Source organism: Meleagris gallopavo, chromosome 1 (assembly GCF_905368555.1).
Source record: "Meleagris gallopavo chromosome 1, MGAL_WU_HG_1.1, whole genome shotgun sequence".
Lineage (NCBI taxonomy): Eukaryota > Metazoa > Chordata > Aves > Galliformes > Phasianidae > Meleagris > Meleagris gallopavo.
In genome coordinates this window covers 56,379,868-56,407,374 of record NC_139404.1, presented here as the reverse complement: position 1 = coordinate 56,407,374, position 27,507 = coordinate 56,379,868, and the positions used below count along the sequence as shown (strand labels likewise).

The window sequence follows — 27,507 nt, the reverse complement described above, 5'->3', positions numbered from 1 at the left end:
CTTCTCGAAGTTAGATACGTGGTCCATAAATGAGGACAAGGTCCTCTGTTGGGATCCTCTGGGAAAATGCCACATAAAAGCTGGATTTTCATGCCTTTGAAATGAATTTATTTGGGGATTTGATTTTGGAGAGTGGATGTTTATTTTCCCATCAGCAGAGCTTACCATAAGCAGGCAGCATCCTCCCCAGCTCCCGGTGCTGCTCCAGCATGGCGACACTTCTCTCCTTTGCTGAAAGCACCACTGGCTTCAGCTCCCCTAGCCCCAGCTGCCTGGACGAGCTGCCCCCCAAGGGCTCACACCTGGCACCATGTGCCAGTGCCAAGCAGGCCTGTCAGCTATGGCTAAGACAGCCTTGCCCATGTGTTCCCACATGGAAAACTACGTGAGGCATCCTGCAACCAAGATCAGTCCCATGCAAACCAAGTGTGGTCCCATGCAGGGGTGTTTCTACAGGGTGCCCAAACAGCAGGATCCAGTTCGTACCGCAGGAGTATGCAAAGCTGCAGAAGCAAGGAGGGTGCAGGCACAGTGCAAAGCTTTTCCCTGCTATAAGGAGAGCTGTAAAGAGATGATTAAGTAACGACAAAGGGTCAGCCTCCAAGAAGATTAAGGTTTTGGCACTTTCCACTGCTGTTTTCCTATAGCTGTGCACAGAAACTTTTCAAGCATGGTAACAACTGTCAGGGCTCCGAGTGAGGCGAGTGCTGGAGGAGGGAAGGCTCTGGGGATTTAGCAGCAGTCAGTAGGCTATTTGTGCTTACCAAGATAAATGAATAAATAAAGCAAAATCAAAATGAAATAACTCAGCTACCAAAACAGGGGCTTACAGCTGATTCAAACTGAATGTCTACTTTCGGTGCTTCAGTTCTGGAAAAAAAAAGTCCTGTTTTGACTTTCCAGATTAATTCTTGCAAGCCTTCCCCAGCCTGGAAATCTGCTGCTGTAGCTCCAAGCAGAATGGCCCAGCTGCCCTCCCTCCTCCTGAGCCAAGGCTCTTCTTCTCACCCATCTCACTTGGCACAGGAGGCCAAGTACCTCACAGTGGAGGTACCTCCTCAGATGGTGCTCTATGGCTCAGGAAGGCCTGGCAAACACTGGCCCTGTTTGCCCATGATGTGATAACCTGTGTAGTCCTAAGATGAGCATGCTAAGTAAAAACTATCTGCTGCGCTCAGCAAATGGGCTCTGCCCTGCCTCAGCACAGATGGGATCGGGGGCTGGCAGAGGGGCCGTGTGCCCCTTCCTACCTTGTGAAGATGAAAGGTTCCTGAGGACTTGGGAAGCCTTACACACAGCCCAAGAGACTGCTCTCATTGATGCAGCCCCAAAATAGCTTTTACAGCTATTTTACAGCTTGTGTTATTTTCATTCTTCTAAAAATGAATAAGCACAAAACTTAAAGCCTGTTCTCTGGGTGCTTTTGCTGAGGTTTCAGTCCAACAGCACTGACCCTGTCTCTGCTTAAGACTTCCCAAAAAAGCACCATTTGTAATGGTGGTTTGGTAATGCAGACAACTGTCTGCTAATAATTGACTGAGACCAATATATTTCATGTAAGCCACTTATGGCAATAACTTTTGGTCACTAGTGAAGCAGGCAAGGTCAAATGAAAACCCATGGGTCTGCATGGTCTGTCCTGAGTCCCACAGGACATCCCTTCTTCAGTGGTGATAACTGAAGTATCAGTGTAGCTTGCAAGGAAGACTTAATTTGTGAACAATGAGATATCTCTGAGCTTTTTTAGGGATGTAGACACTATAGAATCCCAGCTGGGAGTGAATTTTGGTTGAGCACGGTAAGGTAGAACTGGCCTCAGTACCATCTCGGCTCAAACTCTATTTTAAGTGCTGCAGAAAAGCAAATTTCTCCCCAGAGACAGAAACTGCATACCCCAAATAAAATAAAAAAACCACATCATTTTAATTTCTTTTTACTTTTTATGCTGCCTTCACACCTTTTAACTGTTGACATTGCTCTCTCTTCTGAAATGAAGACTGAATGGCACGTCCTAAAATAGAGTCATCGAATTATAAGACGGTTTGGGTTGGAAGAGACCTCGAAGCCCACCCAGTTCCAACCCCCAGCCCCTGGGCAGGGCTGCCACCCACCAGTTCATGCTGCCCAGAGCCACATCCAACCTGGCCTTGAGAACCTCCAGGGATGGGGCACTGCAGCTTCTCTGGCAGTAATAATGTCAGTACCATATGAAACAAAAACTGACCTCCATAATCTGAAAGATAACTGAATGCCCCCAGTCATCAAATTCAGCTGATCTGTGTCCTGAAATGAGGGGATTCCTCACTCTCTTTCACTTCTCGTAAAGCACAGTCACAACCCTATCCTCCCCAGAGGACACCACAGGGCCTGCTCCTACAAAATAGGTACCAAAGGCAAGAGACGCAGGAACGCAGGATCTGCAGATGGGGCTCAACAGGGATTGTCCTGAATATGTAGTTATCTGGACTACATCAGAGGGGCTAGGCAGTAAACACTTCTGAAGTTTTTGCTCGTAAGTGCTGATTCCCTGAAAACTGAATCTTGTGACTATCTGCAGTCTGGTGAAAAACATAAATTAAGTTACAGCTTTTTAATTGAAACACAGCATCGATCTCCATTTTTCAATAGTCTGCCTTCCCGTACAGTATAACGTCTACGTAGGAATTTTGGTGACATGATGCAGCATGTCCGCATTTAAAATAATAATGACAACCTTATCTCAAGCCCGCAGGATGCTGAGGGGTTCAGCATCGGGTGAGATGTTACCCCAGCAGAGGATGGGCTGAGGAATTTATGTACAGCAGGAGCTTGTGATCTGAGCACAAGGGGTTTAGAAGAGGGCTGCATTTCATGACCTACAAAAGGGAAAAAAATGAGATTTACATTCCAAATATGCTGAGCAGCCCTTTCCCCTCAGTTATTAGAGGCACTCGGCGTATAATTCATAATCACCTAATGGCAGGGCAATGGGGGGAGGTGCTTCGCTGCAGTTCAACATCAAAATCCCTCCGGTTCCAGCAGTGATGGGATTCTGCTCTTATTTATATCGTGACACTAAATGGCTGGCAGGAAGATACCAGCAAATATCAGAATGAATAATTCAGTGAGTGTAACGGAAGGTCACGATGCCCAACAAATGTGTTTCTCTTTCCTTTCCTTTTCTCTTCCCCAGCTCTTATTTACATACTTTCTCTTCTACTCTTCCCCTCTGGAATCTCTCCTTTAGTCCAACAGCTCTCCTGCATTTCAAAGGACAAAAAGATCCTTTTTCTCTTTACGTACATAAAAATACAGTTTGAAATACAGCTTTTCCATGTTACTGCTTTCTTATGGCTTTCCTCCATCTGTCCTTCCTCACTGTCTTTCTCATAGATTTTTCCCCCTTTTAATGACTGTTCCCATCATCACCCACCACATCCCTTCTTGTGGGACAAGTAGCAATGCTGACTGCCAGGGTAAACTCAGCTCTGAGTTATGCTACAGTAAAACCAGCGTGGTGATGATGGAGCTTATAAAATCCTCTAGGCTTCATCTCAGGGCAGTAAAAGAACACAGCCCTCCATTGCAGGGACTCCCAGACTACTGCATCGCTATACCTGAATCTACCCAGTTATCAAAACTACAACAGGAATACATGCTTTGAAGTGGACATGTTTATGACTGTGTGTACCGACACACAAAAAATACTACAAGTTTCACCCCGCATTCAGAAAAGCCAGAAAAACTCTTGGCTGACATACATTAAAGCTGAACCTTTGGTGCCTACACTAGTGACCCCTGTGCCTGCAGGATGCCAGGATTGCTCTCTCTGCAGGCTGCCATTGCACAAGCAGGTCCTGCGGCCTGCAAGGAGCTCACCCATGGATATTCTCTTTGTTAAACTCATCTGACTGAGCTCTTTAAGCCTGTGATGATGTCTGAGCCAACAGCAGACCACAGCTTCTCGTCTGAGGCACAGCCAAGGTGCTTAATTTGCTTCCAGTACAGATGCTAGGATAGATCAATTTTATCTTTGTGACATCCCAAACAGATGTACCTACAGTACATATTGTTTCTGTCTGCTTTGCAAAGAGATCCAGACTAATTCTAATGAGTAAATTGGTTTTCATTTTTATTTATCTCCACCCAAACAATTATCAGTACACTTTATGGATAACTCTGTCATGCATTCTTCTTGTTCTTTAATAAATGGTAACTCGCCTAATGCAAAAAACTGTAATAAGCAACAGCCTGCTAGAAATCTATTTTACATCTACAGAAAATTTCATTTTAAACTCTGCAATTCAACCAGCTTTTCCATTTAATGTGCATTGTGTTCATTTCTGTAGCTTATTAATAAAAATGTCATCTGGTACTGAGACAAGTGCCTGAAAGAAGAGAAGGAATATTCAATCAACACCACTACCTTTATCACCAAAAATTAGTTTAATTTAGAGATTTATTGTTATAAATGCATGTTGATTAGCACCAGTTAGCATATCTGCATTTAATTCTTTATTAACTTATTAATTAATTATATCAGCTGCTATGTAACTTTCCGTGGTATTGCTATATTTACACTTTTCAAGAGGTAGAATAATACTAGGTTTCTCCTAGGGCTTTGACATTTCACCAATTATGAAAGAACACCATTTATATCATTGATATCAGTTAGGCCTGGAAATTTCCTTAGCCAGCTCTTTTAGTATCCATGTATCCTTGATATCCATTTATTCACATCTATTGAATTAAAATGACTGACTTTATTAACAGTGCTCTAAAAGCCTGAATTGCCGCTGGAGAATAAAGTTGTTTTTTTTTGTCATCAGATGGTTGGAATAACTCACTCTGCTTTTTTTTCCACAAGCAGAATAAAAATAATTATTAAACATACTTTTTATTTCCACTCCATTTTTTAAATCATTTCCATTCAGTAAAAGACAAACCCCGTCGTTAGCACTTGTATCATTAATACGCTTTGTTATTGCAGAGTATATAATAACAACTTGAAATATCTGTTATTTAAGAGATTTTGGTGCATGGTTTCCTGTATTAACTCTGCTAGACATTGCATTTCTCCCTTGCCCTTCTTCTCCCATTTAGATTTCACAGTTCTTGTTTCTAATTGTGAGATATTTCAGTACACCACCTATTCTTCTTCCTATCTGTGAGAACGGGCCCATTCACTATTTTTATTTCCTGCTACTTTTACTTCCCCTCATAGCAAAGTTATTGCAGGTTTTAACAGTATGGTTTTCTCTCTCATTTCTGGTACCACAGCTTTTTGCAGACGTGTAGTAAAATGTTATCAGTACGTTCCCAATTATCTGTTGGAATGTTTAGGTTTTATCTCCAAATTAACTTGTTCTTTCATTATTTCCAGCTTGGCAAAATGTTACGCAGTTCTTTCTCCTTCTGCCTTCAGCCTTCAGGCCTTTAGTACATATTTTTTAGCATGCTCGCATCCTCTAGTGGTATCCGTTTCTCAATAGACAAATAACTATTTTATATTTGTCCATGTCTGTCTGTGCAGTTGCAGAGATGCAAGATGGAGAGGTGCTCGAGTAGGCAACAGCCTAGATTGACCCCTTCAGTGCAAGACTGGTGAGAAAAGCAAAACTTCTCCGGCCTGAGCTCACCATCACATCACCGTACGCCCCAGCACTGCCCTTGCACTGCGCTGACCCCATGGCCCACAGTCTGGCATTTAGCTCCAGTCCTGCACACGCAGCTACAGAGCCATCAAAGTGCACTTCAAGCTATGGATTTCTGCTGAAAGGAACAATTTAAGTGAGTTAAACCGAACGATTTAAGTCACCTCTAGCTACACTCTGCTCTGCCACCCATGGGCAAAGCTGTGCAAGCAAATCCTTTCCGCACACATGGGCTCGGGCATCACAACAGCTGCTGGCTCCCGCCCATCCCAGCTGCGGTCCAGCCAGCTGCTCAGAGGTCAGCTCTGCAGGCCCTCGATAAAGCTTCAATTAAGTGCTCCTCTTGCAGCACTCTCTGATTTACACATTTTGCTCCTGTATCGGCCATTTTGCTAAATAATCCCACACAGTGGCACAGCCTGCACACGTGCAAATATCCAACTTTTGCTGCGTGAAGTGGGAATTCATTCCTTCCAGGCTGGGCAGCTTAAAATAATTTGTAATACTCAAATGGAGTTTTTAAAAAGGAGGGGAATCAAGCTGCAGAGGTCATAGTACGAACATTACTATAGGTATTTCAACTGGGTAATTAATAATACATAGCGGCTTATCTATTCCAGACAGTCTCTGAGCTGCACTTCCTTGTGAAGATGGGCAGGTCTGTGTTTAGGGGCTGCAGCGATGGGTATAAAGGCTCCAGCGAGGTGAACACTATAGCACGCATCTCCAACCAGGTAACAGGAATGATTTGGTCACCACAGCGTGCACCGAGGAAGAGCTGCATTATTTGTGAGTGAGGCTGAATGTCTGAAAAGGAACACTGACTTCTGCAGCTTCTCCAGAAGAAACAAGTTCTGCAGAGATAGAGGTGTTACAGGAACACCGGCCTATTTAAGCACATTTTTGTTTGTAAAGGTACTTACACGACTTGATAAAAAGGCTCAGACTATTTTCCTTTGGAATGTTTTGGACAATGGCTCAGAGTAACGGCCTTGAAAAATGCACTTGGAAATGTATTGACCTGGGCACAAGATCTACTCACTTGCCAAGGGTACAGTAAGGAAACGTCATTTTATGTTCTCCTCAGGAAAACAGACATATCCCAGCCAAACAGGCAAGTGGAATTTGGCAAGACTGAATTGGTGGCATGCTTTTATTACACCAACAAGTATAACATTAACTGCAACGTTGCACGTCCCTCTCATTGTAGGTAGGTCCTTTTCTCTAGGCAAATCTCCTGCTCAACTCAACAGAATATTTCAAGGGACTCATATGGCAGCAAACCTGTGCAAGAATTGATTTGTAAGCCCCTAGGAGGCTTAGTCCAGAAGGCCTTTCTCCATTTTTTCCTCAGGTCTTTTCGGAGGAAGCCTTAATGCTTAGCAAAATCTGTATCCCACTGAAGTCCAAGGCATGCTTGCTTCCAAAGTCAGCAAGATTGACTTCGCTCTCCTGGACTTTAAAGCAGCTTTGCTTGAGCAAGAACAGAATAAAAGTGATGTGTGATCTTCAGCACATTGCCCTGGGCTAACTCCAGGGAACAAGATCCTCTCAAAGCCCAACAGCAGACATGAGAGCTCATTTAAGATTATTTTAAAATGCAAATTACATCTGCATGCTCATCATATGCCTGTGTATCCCCTAACATGGAAATATGCATGGTCCACAAATATCAACGGTCTGAGAAGACTCACCAGAGCCACAATGATGAGAGTTATGAATGAAAATGCAGGATAAGGATCCATGTTGAATTCACACAAGAAGAACAGGGTATCAACTAAGGTTTACTTTGATTTGTCATACTTTACCAGGTTTAAGTCAGAACCCTCAACATTCTTTTAATATGGATTTTTTACACTGTCACCAACAGAACAACTGACAGGCACCCATGAATTATGAGGATATAAATACATCCAAGGGCTGTGGTGGGCAGAGCTGATACAGTAAATGATTGCTCCAACAGATTACTTCTCGGCTCTGCGTTCGGAAGAAGCAGTCTGGTCATTGATTATTCCAGGCAGCAAGAAACAAAAATAATGGCACTTGATGATGCTGGTGAGCTCAGCCTGCCCTGTTATGTAAGTGCCAGCCACGGTGCCAGACCCGGCAACTTCCAGGGCAGATTTACATGGGTCCTGTGAAAACATTCATCAGCAGAGCAGCAGAGGTGTTGTCCCTAGCCTGAGCTCCTGTGAAGGGGTTGACTCTGACGTGCTCTTGCACCCTCTCACATCCCATGCTAGCCACAGCCTGCCTGGCAAAGCTATCAGCCTCAGTACAGGCAGTGTCCTGCCTATGATGGCAGAAGGGATTTGCTCAGTTATCTAGCCCTGTCTCTAACAGAAACAAGCTGATCCCTGCTGCATTTTCACCAGAGCTGCGTCCCACCCAATTCTACGTGTCACTTGTAATAGCCATTTTCTCTTCCCCAAATGATTTTTGCAGCCTGCATTTGAGATCATCTGGAAGCACAAAATGGGAGTTTGAATGGCCTCTGATAATATCAGCAAGCTGTGCCGTTGTTCTGCGCCTTGACCACAGTTTTCTCTTTTTATCATTCATTGAGATGTATGTGCAAACCCAAAGGGGACAGTCAGTCACATGTGGTGATGCTATCAAACTTACTGCTCCTCTTCCTCAGCAGGAGGAGCCTGACCAAAGTCAGGGAACACTGAGGTACCTGCAACCAGCAGAGGGATTTGGGACTGATCTCCACATGTGACAAAGCTGTCATTAAAGCAGTAGAGCAGGACGGGGATCCTGAAAAATGCAGAGATAGTAACATGAGTAATGAGGAGGTCTCGTTTTATTATAAATTATTGCCAATATGCCACACTCTCGAGCCTGAATTCAGTGATCAGTAATGCTCATTTCCCCTTGTAAGAATTACTAGCTTAACCAAAAGCTCAATTACAGCAAGGTATTTAGGGCTCCTGATGAGGTTTGGGCTATAAGGTTCATGCTGCATATTGATTTGCCTTTTCCACCTCCTTGCCTCCTTGCAGGCCTCCTCTCCCCTTTCATACACATAGACCACCTCAGTGCAGGGGGAACTGTCTCAAGGTCACACCAAGATGGTTCTGTATGGCTCAGCTGGAAAAAATGCAGAAAAAGCCTAAAATATTGTTTAAAAGCAATAGACTGAAAATAATGTCCGTTATTTTCAGACAGAGACCAGGTTTATTTAAGATATGGGTTATAAATGCACACTTAAAACCTTCCTATGCTTTACCAGCTAAAACAAGGAGATCAAGTGAGGCTGTGATCTGTCAAGTGATCCTTTGTCACTCCCAGTACAGCCCCATAATCCTTCAGTTGTGATTATGCGGAGGAATATTACATTGATCCTGCAAAATATCACTGATTGGATCAACATTATTTTCTCTCGCATTGACAAGGTCTTACCAGAGAATGACTATAATTCCACTGCTAACACTGTCTTACTGAAATCCCCCAATAAATCCTCAGAGCAGTGCTGTTAGTAATACTTTTATTAGACTAACTAAACAAGATATTTATATGAAGGGCTTTCCAAAGGATTCTGGCTCCTGCTGCAGTTTTTAGAAGAAAACTTGATCAAAAGAGTGCTACTGAAAGACCTGCCCTAAAGGAAGCTCTGCACAGCCCTAAGTAGCAGGTGAAATTACCCTTTCAAGATTCACAAGGTTGCTCACAGGTTTACAAAAGTAACTGCTGTTTTCTTGCTCATCTTACAGCGAGAGTGCTCTCAGCTCACAGCACATCTGGTTCACAGGCAAGGCTGGAGTTCAGGGTCTCCCCACGCCTTCCCCAAACATGTCATCAGGATGGCTGTTTGTTAAGTGCCAAAAGGGAAATACGGTCTTTATATATCTGCTAAAATTTCAATATTTGTTTAAGGCCAAATCTCAACAAAAGACCTGCTTCCCTTACAGCTCCCGCTCTCTCAGCCCACTGGTGTTTCCCTTCTTCTCTTCCTCTTCTATTTGTGTGAATCTCCTCTGATTTTATCTCCATGTTATTTGCTTTACAGCTCCAAGCTTTCAGTCATAGAATCATAGAATTATAGAATCATAGAATGGCCTAGGTTGAAAAGGACCACAATGATTATCCAGTTTCAACCCCCCTGCACAGGGTCAGCAACCACCAGACCAGGCTGCCCAGAGCCACATCCAGCCTGGCCTTGAATGCCTCCAGGGATGGGGCATCCACACCCTCCTTGGGCAACCTGTTCCAGTGTGTCATCACCCTCTGAGTGAAAAACTTCCTCCTAATATCTAACCTAAACCTCCCCTGTCTCAGTTTAAAACCATTCCCCCTTGTCCTATCACTATCCACCCTTGTAAACAGCCATTCCCCTTCCTGTTTATACGCTCCCTTCAAGTATTGGAAGGCCACAATGAGGTCTCCCCAGAGTCTTCCTTTCTCCAACCTAAACAAGCCCAGCTCCCTCAACCTTTCCTCATAGGAGAGGTGCTCCAGCCCTCCGATTATCTTAGTGGCCCTCCTCCGGACCCTCTCCAAGAGCTCCATATCCTTTCTGTACTGGGGGCCCCAGACCTGGATGCAGTACTGCAGATGGGGCCTCACAAGAGCTCAGCAGAGGGAGACAATCACCTCCCTCTCCCTGTTGGTCACCCCTTTTTTAATGCAGCCCAGAACACAGTTGACTTCTGGGCTGCAAGCGCACACTGCTGGCTCACGTCCAGCTTCTCATCCACCAGGACCCCCAAGTCTTTCTCCGCAGGGCTGCTCTCAAGGAGATCTTCCCCCACTTTGTATAAATATCAGGGATTGCCCCGACCCAAGTGCAGCATCCTGTGTCCCACTGGCTCATTCCCAAGCTGATCTCCCCTTCATCACTGAATTCTCACCTTCTGGCTTGAAATGTGATGCTCCACTGAGATAAGCTACAACTCCAGTGATCTCCTTGCTAAGCCATTTTTTTCAGGATGCCTGAATGCTCAGGGAGGCCCCACTTCTTTGCTTCATTTCAGTAAAGGTATTTGTAAAGCCATGAGAACTACACAAGTACCTATGTCCTACCTTCCTAAACCTTTAAAGAGGACCACAAGAATCTAAACAAAGAATCATTTTTTGTATCTATCAAAAAGCTCAAGTACAACTGAAAGAGAACCATACATCAGTTAGTAGGTGATAAAGCTACAAAGACAATATCAATATTAAATATCAATAGAAAAATATCAAACAGCAAGGAAGAGAATATGCCTTCTTAAATTCTTTGAAATCAGGTTGATTATCATGGAGGGTAAATTCTAGCCATTATACGTTTTATGTAAATATTTTACCCATATTCTTTGCAGCAATATACTGAAATGTCAGAGGAGTAACTGCTCCCAGGCCTTCAGAGATAAAGGAAAAATAATTGATATTAGCCTTTGAGAGGAAACAGGCTGATGGTAAAATAAACTGTTAATGACTTTCGAGAGAACTTCCAACCACTTTCTTCCATCCACAACCAGATTTTTAGAGCTCTAAAATCTGGTTCAAATATCTGTGTGCCAGATGCCTAAACTCTTAATGTCAGCTTTGAAGGTCATTGTCATAACTGTGATGGATAGCAAAACTTTCTCAAATGAAAGCTTGAACTCAGGAGCACTGACCTGCCTTACAGGCTAGACTCTGTGATAAATGCTACAGATGTGAAAGTGCATTATTGCACAGCACAGTTTGTGGACCTCCATGGCCCTTGTTAATACATTGTCATGTTGATAGGGTCATGGACACGTGATGAGCTCTCCACTCATTCACCAATCAGGCTTCACCGATTTCCCAGAAACTTTATGTGGTCTTTTCCAATGCCATGCAGAGCGATATGCTCCTGTCCTGAAGGAAGGGTGCAGATCAAACAGCGAGATGACCATACGTACAAATACTCCACCACACAGAATCACAGAATGGCCAGGGTTGGAAGGGACCTCAAGAATCATGAAACTCCAACCCCCTTGCCACGTGCAGAGCCACCAACTTCCCATTTAATACAATACATTTAATACACCACAGCAATCAAGTAACAGCCCTCAAAATGCAGGTCTGGGATCTCCCAAAACATAATGACCTACATACAAATGAGGGGAGAATCTTTAAAGAAGACATGTCCTTCCAGTCATCCCAATTCCATCAAACAAATACTACAGTCCATACGAAATATGGTAACACTACCATATGCAGCAGTGTAAAGATGACTGGGATGCCACAAGCCTTTGCTTTAAGGCCAGACCAGCAGCAAGTGAAGGAGAGCTTGATCCTGAAGACCTAAAGTCCATGCCTCAGCACTGTGGGCAAATTTCTGCCAAGATTAAATCCTGCTTCTTTCCCCTTTCTCTCTCTTTGCAGTGGTATTCTTAGAAAGACACACAAGAAAAAAAAAATTTTGTTGCTGAGGAGTTTGTCTGCTCCTACAGCTTCTTCTTCACTTGAAGGCATTGACAAGACAATTAGTTGCTGTGTCACAGGCGGGATGCTAACAGTAACTGATGAGCAAGAGGAGGAAAGATGTGCTACCAGCTTCATGTGTGAGGGAACACTGGTGAGGACAGGACCAGGTTCCTCAGTGCAGGGTTAAGAGAGAAATGCTGGGAGGAAACAGAGGCCAAAAGAGAAATGCTGGGAGGAAACAGAGGCCGTCTCTGTAGTACCATCACATGATGCCAGACCTTATACTGGCTACATCTCTCCCACTGCCAGCCATTCAAGCAGCTTTCCTCAACTTCTCTTTAAGAGAAGAACTTGTTTAACATAAACAAGTTGTCTCTCTTTTTCCTATGAAACCTCATTTAGAAACACCTCTCACAGATTTGAAACAATTTCCTGTGCTTGTCCCAGAAATAAGTTTCACAGTCCAGAGGCCAAGACACTGCACAAGCCCATTCTGCAGCCACTTCATCACAGGGAAACATGGAGCTGACAGAGGTCAATGCAAGGCTCTACGACAGCGCTCCCATCCCCACAAGCCTGAAGTCACCCCTGGCAGTCTGTGGCAACTCTTTCTATTCCCCACTAGGAGCAATGAATTACAATATTTGGAACTGTGGGCTCCTCGGGATACCAGGTACAAGGCAGTCCTTTTCCCTCTTGGATACAAAAGACTATTTCACATCAAAAGGACAGACAGCTCAAGTAAACATCAACAAGCACAGAAACCCCTTGCTTCAAATCCTTGGCAGCACATAGTAGCTTACTGCAGCATCTCCATTCCACAAACACGAGGCTTCCAGAAGCGAGCAGTTTATTCTAGCAGTGCTGAAGACAGCTCTGCTACTGGACTGGGCAAGGTCCTCAGATCTCCAGACATACCAAGCATCCCAGTTTGTCTTGCTCCACCCTGACTGATGCAGCCATTTTTTCCCCTTTTCTAGCAGCAGAATTATATTCCCAAATGCAATTCCAATGATGTTCCCTAACTTTTACTTCTCTGGTGCCTTTCTGTTCCCTCTTCCCAAGACTTGTGAGAATTGTGTTCTGCTAACGCACACACAAGTGCACAACCAATCAGGAGTTGGTGCCATTAGCCCTCACAAATCCATGTACTCCCTGACAAAATCCTTCCCACTATGAGGAAACCAACCCAGCACTGCCAGCCAAATGGCTGAACATTTTGTGAACTGAAATGCGCATCTTGTGGTAATTTAAATATGTGCAAATAAGAGTATAATTCCACTGCTGCCAGCAATCCTGGGTGTTTAAATATAGTACGAAAACACCATCGCTTCTATTTTATTTTATATAAACTATTTTAAGGAGAAAGCCTAAGGCTCTGCATTCCTCTGGTTATGAATACATATGGCTGAGAATCCTGCAGGACTTTGCTGTTGTTAAGCTAAGGCAGTACGAGAGCAGACAAGGGAGTCAGGAAACAAAGACTCTAATAACTGCATTATCTAAAGGAAAGATAAAAAAATATATATATACATTAACTGCACACGGGCATCATCCACGATCCTTCATGGATGTGAGGAGTGTCACTGGAAGGAAATGAAGTGCAGCTTAGACTGAGGTGAAAGAGACAAAGCAGCTGGGATGATGCAGCTGGATTTGTCTTGGGTCCCTTCCCACTCACCAGGCAACCATGGCTGGTGTCAGACACCCAGTGACAAATGCTCCTTCCATTGGATCCTGCTTGATGTAGAGCTGAATATGCCCTTCCTTGGGGGAAAAAAAGAGGAATTAATAGTAATAACAAATTAATCCTTCACAGTCCTATGACATGCTTCACAAGGACACAGTACTAGAAAGGACTATCTGTGTTCGTTTTTCTTGCACAGCAGGAAAGTATATCGTATAATCCTTCCTCCTAAATATATCCATCTTCATCCTTAAAACCTGTTAGAAGTGCTGTGCCCTCATCACTCCTTCCAGAATCCCACTTCAGCACAGCTTTCAGCCTATTCATGGTCCTCACACACAGCTTCCCCTCTCCTGTGGCTTAACCCTTTCTCTTCTGGGTAGCAGTTACTGTTGTATAATATCCTTTTCATCCCTCTCTTCATGCTAGTAACCTCACTCTGGATCTGCTTCAGATCAGGATAGGATCCTCTCTATTCTGAATTCATCTTTCTCGGAGGTGGCTGAATAGTGAAGACTGTAACATGACTTGAACATTGCCTTACTTGAGACATCTCACCAGCACCACTCTTCAACCACACCCGATTTGTTCTGATCATGGCTGTCTCACTGTGCCCACACTGTAGGACAGGTGCACTGTCCACCCCTCGTCCACCACAATTTGTACTCTGTGCTCACATCTCACTTGCATGTTAGGTGAGATTCAGGCACACTCCTTTCCCACCTTGAAGGAAATCCACTTCAGTACCCGGGCAGGAAGGGACCACCTGAGCCCCAGAACTCCCACAGTTCAGATGTCTGGGGGACCAGACTTTCAGTATGCAGTATGGGGTGTATTTGCACAATAATATAAACCTGCCCTTAAGGATTCACACTGAAAAGAAATTTCACATTGTTACTCTCTTACTGCATGACTTGATTCTTGGTATTAAATTTTGCATCTTTACTACTGACTTATCCTCAAGATTGTCCAGGTTTTTGCACAGAAATTCCATGTCTCCTTTCTCTTGGTGATGCCACATTGTTTTATGGCAGCAGCAACGTCCTTCCGTTTGCATCCAGGCCAATGAGAGCTATCACCTTGCAAACCTTGCTGCAATATCATTGATGACACTATTAAACAATCTTCCTTCATCTTAATACTGCCTCTCTCCACACTTGTTGGCTTCCTTCAGCCAGTTCCTTAAACACACTGTAAATTGTGTTCTAATTACCTTACCATTGTAATGAATTGTTTCCTCAGGGGTAGAATATAAAATCCTTTCCCCAGATCCCAATATGTTAGGTCTACTGCATTTTCTTTTCTGGAAAACTGGTTATCTTCCTGGCAAAATATATCAAGGTAGTTTGGCACACCTCACATACAAAAACATATGTTGCGTGTATACTTCTTTTTCCCCCATGTGTTTAATTAATCTTTCCTTTAGAACTTACTTTAAACTCTGTTTAGTACTATTATGATTAAACTAAAAGGTCCTCTGTGGCTCAGACAACTTTTTTCCTTTTCTTTAAATATAGATTTGCTATTTTTCATTCCTACTGTAGCATCTTAATAAGACAGATTTATTGAAAATCCTTTTTACTGGACCTGCAATGACACATATCACATCTTTCAGTACTCAGAGATGGAAATTATCCAGCTTGCCAATTTGAGCCCATTAAGCTATTCAAGTTTCTTCTATTTCCCCTGTTCCTGTTAGCTGGCTACTTTATCTCTCTGAACAGCATAGCGTTCCTGCCTATCTCTTTAACCACTATGGAACATTACTGAGCAGAACTGGGTAATCTTGAGGACCAGTGAATAAAAAAGGCACTAATAATGGGAAACTTCTTCCCAGTGTCAACTTTAGCCCTGCAAGATATGTTTTCATCGCTGGACAACAATCTCTCTGTAAAACAAGGATAATCCCACTCTTCAGGGTTAATCACAACAGGCAGTATTCAGATACTGTCACACAGGGAACCACTGAAGTAGCTAAGGAAGAGCAATATAATTGGATCATCAGTTACCATCGATCAGCATCATTCCTTAGAAATCAGTATAGTGACCTTAATTTACACCTTGATTTAACTTTTTACTGCTATTGTGGTTTTGGTTGGTTGTAGTTTTTACATCATTAAAGGACCACTGAACAGAAAACAAAAGTACCAACAAAAATATTCGTATTTAGTGCTTATAAAGGCTTTTTTACATATTAAAAGATGTGTATTGATTAGTGGAAACATAGAGGCAAGCATTGTACATTCATATTTACATTTTAGTGTCTCTTTCATTCAGCCAATATCCTTGTTTGACCTATTGAGTCACAGGGCTTCACACCAAGCCCTGTGCTTCACACCAGACCTTTCACTTTCCCTGAGCCTCCTGCTCCGCCACCTGGACCATCATCTGGACTCTTTCTGCAACACCCACCCAATAGCCACCATATTCACACTAAACTACTTTGGCCTTTATATCACATCAGTACAGCATTAAGGACTTCCTGCCTGCTCTCAGACCTCCATCACGCTCTTTATCACTTATGTCCTTTCTTCACACGCTGATTTGATCTGTGCCACACTCTCTCATAGACCTTTTACTCTGCATTTCCCTATCTACTTCTACCCTGCCATCCCAAATCCCTACTGACTCATACCGGCTGCTCTCTGCTGTGTCTCACACAGTAGAGCATTACTAATGGGAATCCCACTGTCTGCTAACTCTCTCTGCTATAAATGCATTTTTCTCCCATTCAGTTCTGCTCTTCTTCTGAGTTTACTGCTCCAGCTCAGCTCAGCTAAATCCCAGCCTCGCAGTCATCGTCACCTCTTTGCCACGTTGGCTCATTCCTCAGACCCTCCCACCTCCTCCAGCCCCCGCTTCAGCTGTTGCACAGAATTTCATCCAGTTCTTCCACAAGAAAAATGACTATGATCTTCCTCTTCCAGTAGCTTTGCCTTCTGTTCCCTCTTCCCCTCCTACCACTCCTTCCTTATTCTTTCCCACAGATGAAAAATCTCCTATGCAGCTCTTTTCTTTCATTTAATTTCTTTGCCACTGAGTCAGTCTTCTCCTACCTCCTGACCTTCCTTATGGTCATTCTTGTCTTCTCATTCTCTCTTTCCTTGACCTCTCATACCCGTCTGCCTCTTTGCTCTCATAACACAAGTACCATTCAATCTCTTTCCTCTTAAAGTATTCTCACCTTAAAGCAATTATTTTTCTCTCAAAATGCCATGTTGCTTTCTCTCCTTCCTTTCATCACCAGCCACTCTAAATACTGCAAATTCAGATCCCATCTGGAGCCCCTCACCACTCCCAGTCTGAGCTTTCCAGTTCCATGCAGCTTTCCCTCATTTGAAGCTGATGTTGCCAATGTCTGTACTTAGCCTACACAATTTTGGCACACTCTGAATCCTCTGTTCTCATCAGCTGCAGCATGTCAGCTATCTCCAGCAGTCTTCTATGCTGAGATCATGTGTTTCATCAGCTATCATGAAATTATTCACTTCTTTTGCACCACCTTCTGAATGTGCCCATTTTGCAGAAGACACTTTTCTTCCCCGGCTCCTTGCTCTGCTACTCTTCAGTGAAGTTCATGAGATTTTTCTTCCAATCCATAAATGTGGATTTCACTGTCACATTGATGCAGCAGTTTACAGGTTCTCTTCTCCAACGCAAACGTGTCCACATGCACAGTCTCTCTAATGCTCCCTCGTAGAGATAACAAACTAAACATATCATAGCTAGAACAGAGTTACCAATGTTGTTGTCTCTTTTTCTTTACTATATGTCCCCTTCAGGAATTCTTCTCTTGATCAGCACAGCTGAATGTTTTACTGTCTTTGTTGTTCTGATGAACCTGAGTGACATATTCATCTCATATCTTTATGTCCTTAGATCCAAGGGATGTCCTTAGACATCCCTTCTGCAGATTCTTTCTCCATCCAGGCTGTCATCATTTCATGTCTTTATTACAGCAATATTTCTTTCTCTGACCTTTACAAATACTTTCCATGTAACCATTCAGAATGCTGCTAGAAATATCTTTTTCCAAACCCCCCAGTCTAACCAGGTCATTTCTCCTAGCAGCCATAGACTGCCATCCCAATAACTGTCTATCCCATTAGTGCAATATATTTGTCTTCATTAGGGAAATGTCAACTTCTTCCTACAGTCAGCCAAAGAGGTCAGCCCCCATCAACTACTTATTAATTTTTCAAGACATGACCCACGAGTTTGTTGGTGCCACTCCTCAGTCTTTGGACGACAATCCTGTAAGCATCTGCACCTCCTATTCATTATCCTTTTTTTACAATTCTTCTGCATTTTGTGGTGCTTACAAAAATGTGGGTAGCCTGCTGATGTTTTAAAACCACTGCCGGTCATGCTGAATATAATTACTTTGTCATCTCCTTGTACTATCTCACAGGGCGCATTACTCTCCAATATTTAGAGCACAGCAACATGTCAAAAGGACAGGGACGTTTTTCTGCTCCATGATTTCTGATCCATGATTAAGGCTCATAAATCTTGTGATAGAACTCCAACTGGTATTAATAACAATGAACAGAATCCCTATTATACTGCTGCCAAGTTGAGGTACACGAGATTAAGTCGTTTGCTTCAGGTCATGAAGAAACATTCTGGTAGAGCTTGGATTGAATTCTGGCATTGTAAGCCCTGCCTTAGCTCCAACACTACCTCTTTTCACCTGTGTTGATAGTTACCTACAAAGAACTGCGATTTCAGCTGTCTCAGCTGGGCAGCACTGCATATTTATTTGTGGAAGAATTAAGCATTATAAGAGAAAAAATGGAGACATTTCTTTTTTATAGCCTGATTTCTCTCCTGCGGAGAAAATATGTCAATTTACTTTTTTTTTTTTTAAGTGGATGCTATTTTGAATGATCTGTTAAGTGTGTTTGGATTTTGGAATCCATATTCTTTACTTATTTATATCTTAACAAACTAAAAAACACCATCTCTTTCTTTCTTTTCCTTTTAAAGATGTGAATATGTACATGAGGGCTCCAGCAACACTTGATTAGCAATGAGCCATTAAGTAACTACATTATAAATGACTATCATTATTTTTTTGCAGAACATACAAGACACAAAGTCTTCTTCCACATCTTTTCATTGGCACTACAATAGTTAATGAACACACTCTATTCTTAAACAGTTATTCCGAGTGCACAGAAAGACTTTTTCAATAAGTAAAAGCAATATTAATATGGATTTGGGAGCTGACAAAATAATTCCGATCATTTCATCTCTATTTAAATACTCTTTCTTGGTATATGTTTATTTTTACAGTAAATGGAACACATCTGCACTCATATTAAGTCTTTCCCTCACATTTTTTAAAAAGTCTTTAACCAACACGCAAAAAGGATAAAAATGCTGAGACCCCTCAAAAGGATTGGGATGCTCACTTAAGTGAACGGGAATTAAGCACGCAGTCCTGTAGGCAGCTCTGCAAATACCAATTTCTGTTGAGAAGGGCACGATCCCATCATTTTTACTTAGGCAAAATTTCCATTTGTCTTCACTGACAATTCTGCTTGAAAGCCAACAGCCTGACTTTTTGCTCTTTAAAACAGCATGACTAAAAACAGTCACAGCTCTGATAAATTACATATATGTTCTTAGTATTTTTAGCAGATATGTATTATCAAACTAATTATCTCAGATGTGTCAGAGGAACGTGTCAAGTTCTCATTACTTGTGGTAAAAATGCTTCTTAATGAATTGTTCCTTCTGCGCTAACAGACAGTGGTGTCACTGAAAATGGTGAGGCAAAGTACTTGATTAGCCTAAAGTGCAACTGAAATTATACCTTCTGATTAAATTTTAGCCAATCCCTCCAGCAGAATCTTGTTGTGACAGAATGGAGCGTAGACCTTGGGCTGGCCTGTCCGTGCATGGACCATTTTAACCTCAAAGGAAACACTAAAGGCCTGAACTTGCTGCATCACCGCATTCAATAAAACATTCACTTTGACGTTGTAAGGATCAAAACCAAGACTTCAGTAAAGTCACAGAATCATAGAATCATAGAATGGCCTGGGTTGAAAAGGACCACAATGACCATCTAGTCTCAACCCCCCTGCTACGTGCAGGGTCACCAACCACCAGACCAGGCTGCCCAGAGCCACATCCAGCCTGGCCTTGAATGCCTCCAGGGATGGGGCATCCACAGCCTCCTTGGGCAACCTGTTCCAGTGTGTCACCACCCTCTGAGTGAAAAACTTCCTCCTAATATCTAACCTAAACCTCCCCTGTCTCAGTTTAAAACCATTCCCCCTTGTCCTATCACTATCCACCCTCCTAAACAGCCATTCCCCTTCCTGTTAATATGCTCCCTTCAAGTACTGGAAGGCCACAATGCGGTCTCCCTGGAGCCTTCTTTTCTCCAACCTAAACAAGCCCAGTTCCCTCAACCTTTCCTCATAGGAGAGGTGCTCCAGCCCTCCGATCATCTTAGTGGCCCTCCTCTGGACTAGTTCCAAGAGCTCTGTGTCTTTCTTGTACTGGGGGCTCCAAGCCTCAGGCCTTTTTTGTTTTTTATAAAAAGTCCTTTTTATAATAAGTACATGCAGTGGGATTTCAAACATAAACTAAGCGCTCACTTACATTCTTTAAGTGTGTGAAGAACATATGCAAAAAGACGGCTGTCCTAATTTGTCTGGCAAAAACATTGCATTTTAAAACTGAAATCTATGGAATTGCAAGGTATTGTGAGTACTTTTATGGAAATAAATCTGAGATAGATGCAAGTAGCCTCTCTTCAGGCTTTCCCAATTGTGTATAAATAATCCCTCGTGATGGCTGGAGTAGTCTCGTTAAGCCTTTCTTCCTCAATTGTGCCATGCATCTGACAATCAGAACAGAGAAGGCTTTCATCCCAGAAATCTTGCATATTATTTAGTTTGGAGACAGGCTGCACAGGAATTAGTTTCTCTTTTTCTTGATAGTGGCATGCGTCTGAGTATACATGCAATAAAGTGTTTTAAAAATAGGATTTACTATGACTTCCATGGACCTTAGGGAAGAAGAAAGGTAAACAGGGAGTTGAAATAATAAGGTCATTGTAAAATTTTTAAAATAAAATTGGATTCCAGTGGCAGGCAGCAGAGCCCCATCCAGGCAAGTTTAACTGGCAGTCTTCCAGAAGAGAGATGCAAGGTCCTCTGAGCAGTAATTGTCTAAATGGAACAGTCTCTGGTTATTGTGCAACTTTTTTGTGTACTTTATTGTACCTTTATAATTAAATGATGTAATTTCTTTCTATCCTTTCTTGTTTCCCTCTCAACTAGAACAGGAAAGCATCCAAGCAACGCTGCAATCCAAGTAATGGTGCGGACAGACCCTGTGGCTTGCAGGTTTATTTTCTAGGTCACTACACGTTGTACACAAGGCATTGAGAGCTGGTGATTGCCAAGGCAGGAAACAACCTCTTCCTTGCCCCTGCCGTGAATGGATGCTTACCTGCACTTCAAATCCCTCTATGCATAGTGCTGGAGGCACATGGTTCCCTAGAATTTTTTGGTGGGGTGAAGGAATGCTGCTTTTGCTAGAAACTCAGTGGCAAAAAGGCAGCCAGCATCTGTAACAGGGCATGGAAAACAGTATATTTAAAAGGACATTGAGCAACAGGGCTATTTCATTCACTGAGGAGATCATGCAGACATCTGAGCATTAGAAGCTTAGAGCATTGCACTGAACAAACCCAGGACCGGCATTCTTTGGCTTGGGGCTTCAGCTATCAAGAATAAAACTCTGGTCCCAAGATGTTAAAAGATTCCATCAAAGATCAAAGCAGAATCATAGGATCAGCCCTGTAAGCTCTTCCTCTTTGGCTGGCCCTCCTCTACATGAGCGCTTCCCCTCAGTCTAAATAGCCTGTTCACAGTGAGTAAAAGTTAGCAAGACTGAGCCTTGGGTTTGCATGTTCAGCTCCGCTACTTTCCTTATTGATTATAGCTTACATATCTTCTGTACATTTTGTTGTGTTTTCAGTTATAACAAAGAGATCAAATTAGTTGTCTAGTTCTGATGCAGTGCTGGAATGTCCTCCAGGCCTTTGGGTTCTTACGTCTGTCTAGCTCTCCCCAAGTATGCTCACATGTAAAAATTTATTTTAATTCATTGCCTATTTGTCTAACTATATTACTAACGTAAATGTTTTAATTACAAGAAATTTAATAAATACAGAATAGAATTCCAGTAGTGACTCAGAATCTTCAGAAACAAAACTATTTTGTAAAATCATTGGCATCAGAATATTGCCAAATACCACAGGCCTGATCCTGCCACGAACCATTGCCTACAGCTTGTATTAATTTCAGCAGAGTTCACAAGCAGAATAACTGCAGGGTATTTGCAAAGCTAGTTAGGCTCTTAATGACTATTTTTCATTATCCTTTGATAGACAAATCTACCATCCTCAAAACTGGAAGTTTTGCCTAGGGAAAAGTGTGTCTCTGAGTAAATGGATCACTTAGCTTCTGTCCAGTGTAAAAAGAAAAAAAAAGAAAAAGAAAGAATAAAAAGGAACTTAATAGCATTCACATTCAATTACACGTAGTATTAAATGCAAACTTTGGGGCCAGAACCCACATTAGTTTATCCAGTTTCCTAAGAGGTGTGCCATATTAAATGGCTGGCAAAGGATGGAAGGTAAAAGGCCCACGTACCAATGACCATTTGCCCTGGAGCTGTGGTTTTACACAGAGAGGTGTTTCCTCAGTGCAAGAAGATGCGCTCCAGTCAGGGTATCTGATGACTACGGGTACAGCACCTTTGCAGTTCTTCACATTCACATCAGGCATGCTTTGTCCAAACACCACCCCTGCAATCTCCAACTCCAGATGAGCATCTGGCACGGAAGGCAAGCGAGACAAGCAGCGTGGTGCTGCCGAGATGAACCACAAACACCTGCCTCCTCTGCAACACAGAACTGTTTTCAACATCTGACAGCAGCGGCAGATGTACTTATTTCACTGTCACCATACAGCTGTGGATCGTAAAGGAATGTCTGATATCTGTCCTTAGGAGGAAACAGGGACACCAGTTGCTTTCCCTCATAAAGACAGCTCCATATCAAATTTCTAGTTCAGAGATTCCAGCTTATAGGCATTCTTAATAGGTGGTTATTTTACATTCCTTTTTGGTAAAGGAAGAGTAAAATCCATTTATTCTTTTTGATCTAGCTGTTAACTTACAGTAGATAAGCGATCTTATAATACCGCTATCCTTGGTTTTATATGTGAGCGAGTCAAAAGCTGTCACTTACCAAGCAGACATTATATTTGCTCTCCTGTATCTTAACCCAAAGATACCAAAGCAGCACACCTCTACAGCATTAATGTAAACATGTGACTCTTCAGCATAACTGAGACTTACAATATAGGTAAACCCTTCCTCCAAAAAGACCTCCATTGGTATTCAGCGCTATCAGTGTCCCTCCTTCCAAGTTTCTCTTAATGCTACGAACTTGTTTGTAAAGCATTCACAGAAAGCCATCAGAGAAGGCAGGGAACTAAGACACCAACGTCTGCGCTCTCCTGACTCCGGGGCACCAACCCCAAGCAGTGATTTTCTATCCACCAACATACAACCAGAGATAGGAACACAGCGGCACGCACCATTCCAAGCCCAGGAAGCAGTACGCATTTAGGGTGGCTCACCACACACAGACAGCCATGACAGCATCTGCCAAAGACTATCCTCTCCCATGTTTAACCACCTCAGAGTAAGGTGCCTCATTTTGTCTATCACTAACACTTCACAGAGCTGCTCTTACACACAACCCATTGCCAAGCAATCTCATCAGATATTCTTGAGTCCGGGACGAGGTGGGTGGTGAATGAGAAATGGCTAACTTGTTTCAACACAAAAAATCTCCCCAGTAATTGAAACTTTATTTGGCAAAGGAGTTCTCTGTTGTGATGTTTGCCTGCTGGCAAGGTTGAAGTTCTCAGATTGTGCCACGAGCACAGAAAGTGCACATGGCAGAGTGATCCACAGCAAGCCCACACCCTCAGCTAGACAGCGGAAATCCCTCAGCGTTGGCATGAGCACTGAGGTGTCAGGATGCAGACCCTTGTCCATTGCTAACAGGATTGAAGCCACCAATGCATCCCATGAAGGTCGTTAAGTAGAACTGGACACTAAGAGCCACCAGTAACACAGTAGAGAGGGGTGAAAGGTTCTTCACTATATCACCCGTGTGCGCTGCTTCAGTGCAGGTCTGTACTGTGCTACGTATCTGTATGACTCCCTTTAACACATACGGAACTAAATGTATACATTGGCAAGTGCGTGTGAAAGCATATCCCTCAAGAATAATCAGCCTTAAGCAACAATTCTGCATGCATAGTCTGAAAAGGAAGTCAACACAGGCTACCAAAGGAGCTTGGGACAGAGAATACAATGTAAGAAGCAGCAATTTCACCATGGTGGAAATAAATCTCTAGAGAACATCTGAATGCCACAGAAGAACCATGGGAGGGAGATGTTATTTTGCTGTTTGGAGCAACCACGCTGTGGGCAGCAAAGATGTTGTCATCCTTTACTGAATCCCAGTCATCTCACAAAAACAAATCTTTTGTGGATGAGATGTATAGACAGGGGCTTGTGCGTATCTTCTCTTGCAACACTTCAGATCAAAGAGACATCTGAGGCAAACTGACCATAATCTATGTTTGGGGAAAACAGAAGGAGGAGGACCAGGAGACTAGAAAAAGAACAGCATAAAAATGCTATAGGCAGACAGATGCATCTCCACTCTGAAAGAAAATGATTCCTAACACTCCTAATAAATTAATGCAACGTTTTGTAGGCATTGAAAATATTCCTAAACATAGCTTAGTGTAAACAGCAAGCTGGGTTTCCTCCTGCTTGTTAGCATTTCTCTTTGTTTACGCTCCATTTGAGGATAGAAGCCTACATGTGAGCACTACTAATGGTGTCATGCAGGACTGATGGGGTATTCGGGAAGGGAATGACGAAATACAGACATATGTAGTGTCTCGTAAAATACTATATACTTTGTCTGAGTCAGCAGGCTCGAACTAAAAATAAAATAAAAAATACCCAGGCTCTGCTTTATTCATACATTTTGCTTCAGTGTGGAGAATATTCTGATACCATGGTGATGGGCTTACAGAGACAGAGACGTGAAAGAGACGTTCTGAGGTGTGTCTGCTCTCACCTCACTGCTGCCTTGCTCCCAAATCCCACATCTCCATGGAGGAGACCCCACAGGAAACTGCCCCAGCGATGCCCTGGGAAGCAGCACCCAGCCGAGACGCTTCACCCATTGCAAGGAGAGGGTTTGGCTAGGGATGCTCACTTCCACCTGGGAGCCCGAACAGCTCTGCTCAGCTCCGGCTCGGCTCGGGAGGGCCCGGCACATGCATTTGGTAAAAACAGCCCTTACCTTTGGCAATCAGCTCCTCCAGCTCTTGGTCGAATCCTTGTCGGTGGCATTTCCTCCAGAGCCCCATGTTGGTTGAGTTGTACTGTCTGTTGCACTCGTCGACCGCACTCATGGCAAAGATCTGCCTCCTGTTCCTTGCCAAGAGGAGTTTCCCTTCCCAGCGGTCCAACCTCGACCTGCTGGCCCTGAGAGGCAGGTTGTTGTTGGAGTTGTAAATAAAGCCAGGATCATTTCTCTTAGTGGTGATGCTTTTGCACCTCTCCCTGTGCTTCCGGGCATCAGTTTCGTACCAGTGGTCAGAGCAGATCGCCACAGCCAGCATGCCCAGGGCACACAAAGCTAAAGAGAGGCCAGCATACAGCAGCAACCTTCCAGCAGCCATACCTCAGCTTCACGGGAACACCATGGACATCTTCACCACAGCCAAAGCCCTTGAGCGCGAGGCCACGCCGAAGCCCCGGAGCAGCCGCCGGCCGTCACTGGGCAGAGGCAGCCTGGAGCATCCCCTCTCGTGCGGCTCACATCCACGCTGCGGACGGACGCCCGGAGCGCTCCGAAGTCGTGCCCCGAGGGCAGTCCTGGGGGCTCATCGGCCTCCCCTCCCCTGCGGAGGAGACGCGGCGAGGAGAAGCGCAGCCTTCCTCCCTCCCGCCCGCGCAGACGTCCCGCCGCCCTCGCCACGGGGCCGAAGGAGCGAACCCCGGAGGGACTCGGGGGCTACGGTCGTTCCGTTAATCTCTATGGGTCCGGCCGGCCGGGAGGCGCGGGAGCGATGGCTTTCGGCTCGGTAGATCCAGCCCGGCCCCGCAGGACAGAAAGTTCAGCGGGCGGACACCTCCCGTGCGGAAGCGGGGCTCTCCCGGCCCCGAGGGCTGACCCGTCTCTTCTTCGTCAGCCGCTCGGCGCGGGCATCGTCCGGCCGGCCGGCTCGGGTTTAAAGAGGGGTCGAAGGGGAGGGAGCGAGGCGGGCGGCTATCCGTCGCCGCCGCCGCTTCAAATTGCGGCCGTAGCGCCGTCTCCCCGGCTGCGGCTGGCAACGCGGGAGCGCGCGGCTCCGTCTCTCCCTCGGCGGACTCGGCCCGAGTCGCTCAGACGCTCAGTCGCTCGCGGCCGCCGACATCCCGGCTTCCGAGCCGCCCCGGCTCCTCCCCGCCAGCCCGGCCATCCGCTCGCCCGGTCCCGCCGTCACCGGGCGGCCCCCGGCCGCCCCGCTCCTCTCGGGCGGCGCGGCCCCGGCAGCCCGGAGCCCTGCCCGAGCGCTGGCCCGACGCGCTGTGGCAGCGGGAGCCCGGGCAGGGCGGGAGGCGCCGAGGGACCGCGGGGCCTACGGACGCACCGCCCGGCGGCGGGCAGGCGGCTCCCGCTAGGCGGCACGGGTCCTCGGCCCCGGCATCGCTCCTCCACCCCCTTCCGCCGGCGTTCGTTCGCCTTCCTTCGTCAGCGCCGCTTCGGTTTGTCGCGCGCCGCTTTCTTAGCGCACGGGCGCGTGAACCATCTGCAGGATGAAGGCAGGGCTACGTACGGCTGGAAGGATGCTCGGGAGCGGGGCGGGGAGCTCGGGGGAATGGAACCAAAACAAACCAGGGGCGAAAAAAAAACACCGCCGCACACCTCCGGCGGGGAGGGGAAGGCAGCCCCTAACAGTTGTCAACAGTTCTGGGTCTGCGCCGTTTCTCTGCCATATGGCCTGATCTCCGACGGAGGAACCGAGGGTTTTAGCTCAGCGGCTTCACGTGAGACGTATCCTCGGCATCAGCAGATATGTATTCAGACATCTTTTTTTTTTTTTTCTTCCTCTCTTTAAATTTCCTCTCCCTTTCTCTCTAATGGGAATAACTCACCCATCTTGCAGAGATCAAAAGCAACAGAAGGCACGCCGGAGTCCCCGAGCTTTAGAAATCTCATTTCACCGTTTTTTAACCTAAATAAGAGTGGATCCAATCTTCCGTACACCTGGGAATCTTTCCTTGTTCAAACACCGAGCCCTGCAGCCTTGGCTAAAGCCTACAGACAGAGAATACAGAGCACCGAGCCAAAAGCCAGTGATGTCACCCATGCAACGTGAGACTCATTTCTTATTTCTCTGGCCTCCTTAAAGATAAACTGCACCGCTTGGCAGACAGGAAATGTCGAAGCCTTACTTTCTCACAAGGGGAGAATGTAAAACCTGGATTTAAGCGGATCCTGCTTGTTCTCGGTTACGAGACCTTACGCTTTGTCACCCAAACCCAAGACAACCATGGCTGTTTCTGACCCCGCCTCCTCTGTAACTCGAAGCATGAGCACACCTTGGATTTGAGACCTGGATTCTACGTGATCCAGAAAACCGAGGCCTCCAGACCCCGGATGGTGCTGTACAAAAAGGAAATAAGCACAGTCAT

The 27,507-nt window shown here is 44.7% G+C and overlaps 1 protein-coding gene across 6 annotated transcripts in view; it reads right to left on the bottom strand.

The window, feature by feature from the left end:
- Positions 1 to 26,971, bottom strand: part of TMEM178B (transmembrane protein 178B) — a 234,530-nt gene extending 207,559 nt beyond the window's left edge. For all 6 annotated transcript variants that reach the window (XR_014884584.1, XR_014884583.1, XM_085228927.1 and 3 more), the window contains exon 1: positions 25,127 to 26,971. Coding sequence is in view for 4 of the 6 variants with exons in the window: in XM_085228927.1 (XP_085085053.1) it covers positions 25,127 to 25,508 (382 nt within the window). In the remaining 2 variants the exon portion in view is untranslated. The remainder of the gene's footprint in view (positions 1 to 25,126) is intronic.
- Positions 26,972 to 27,507: the final 536 nt, after the last annotated feature.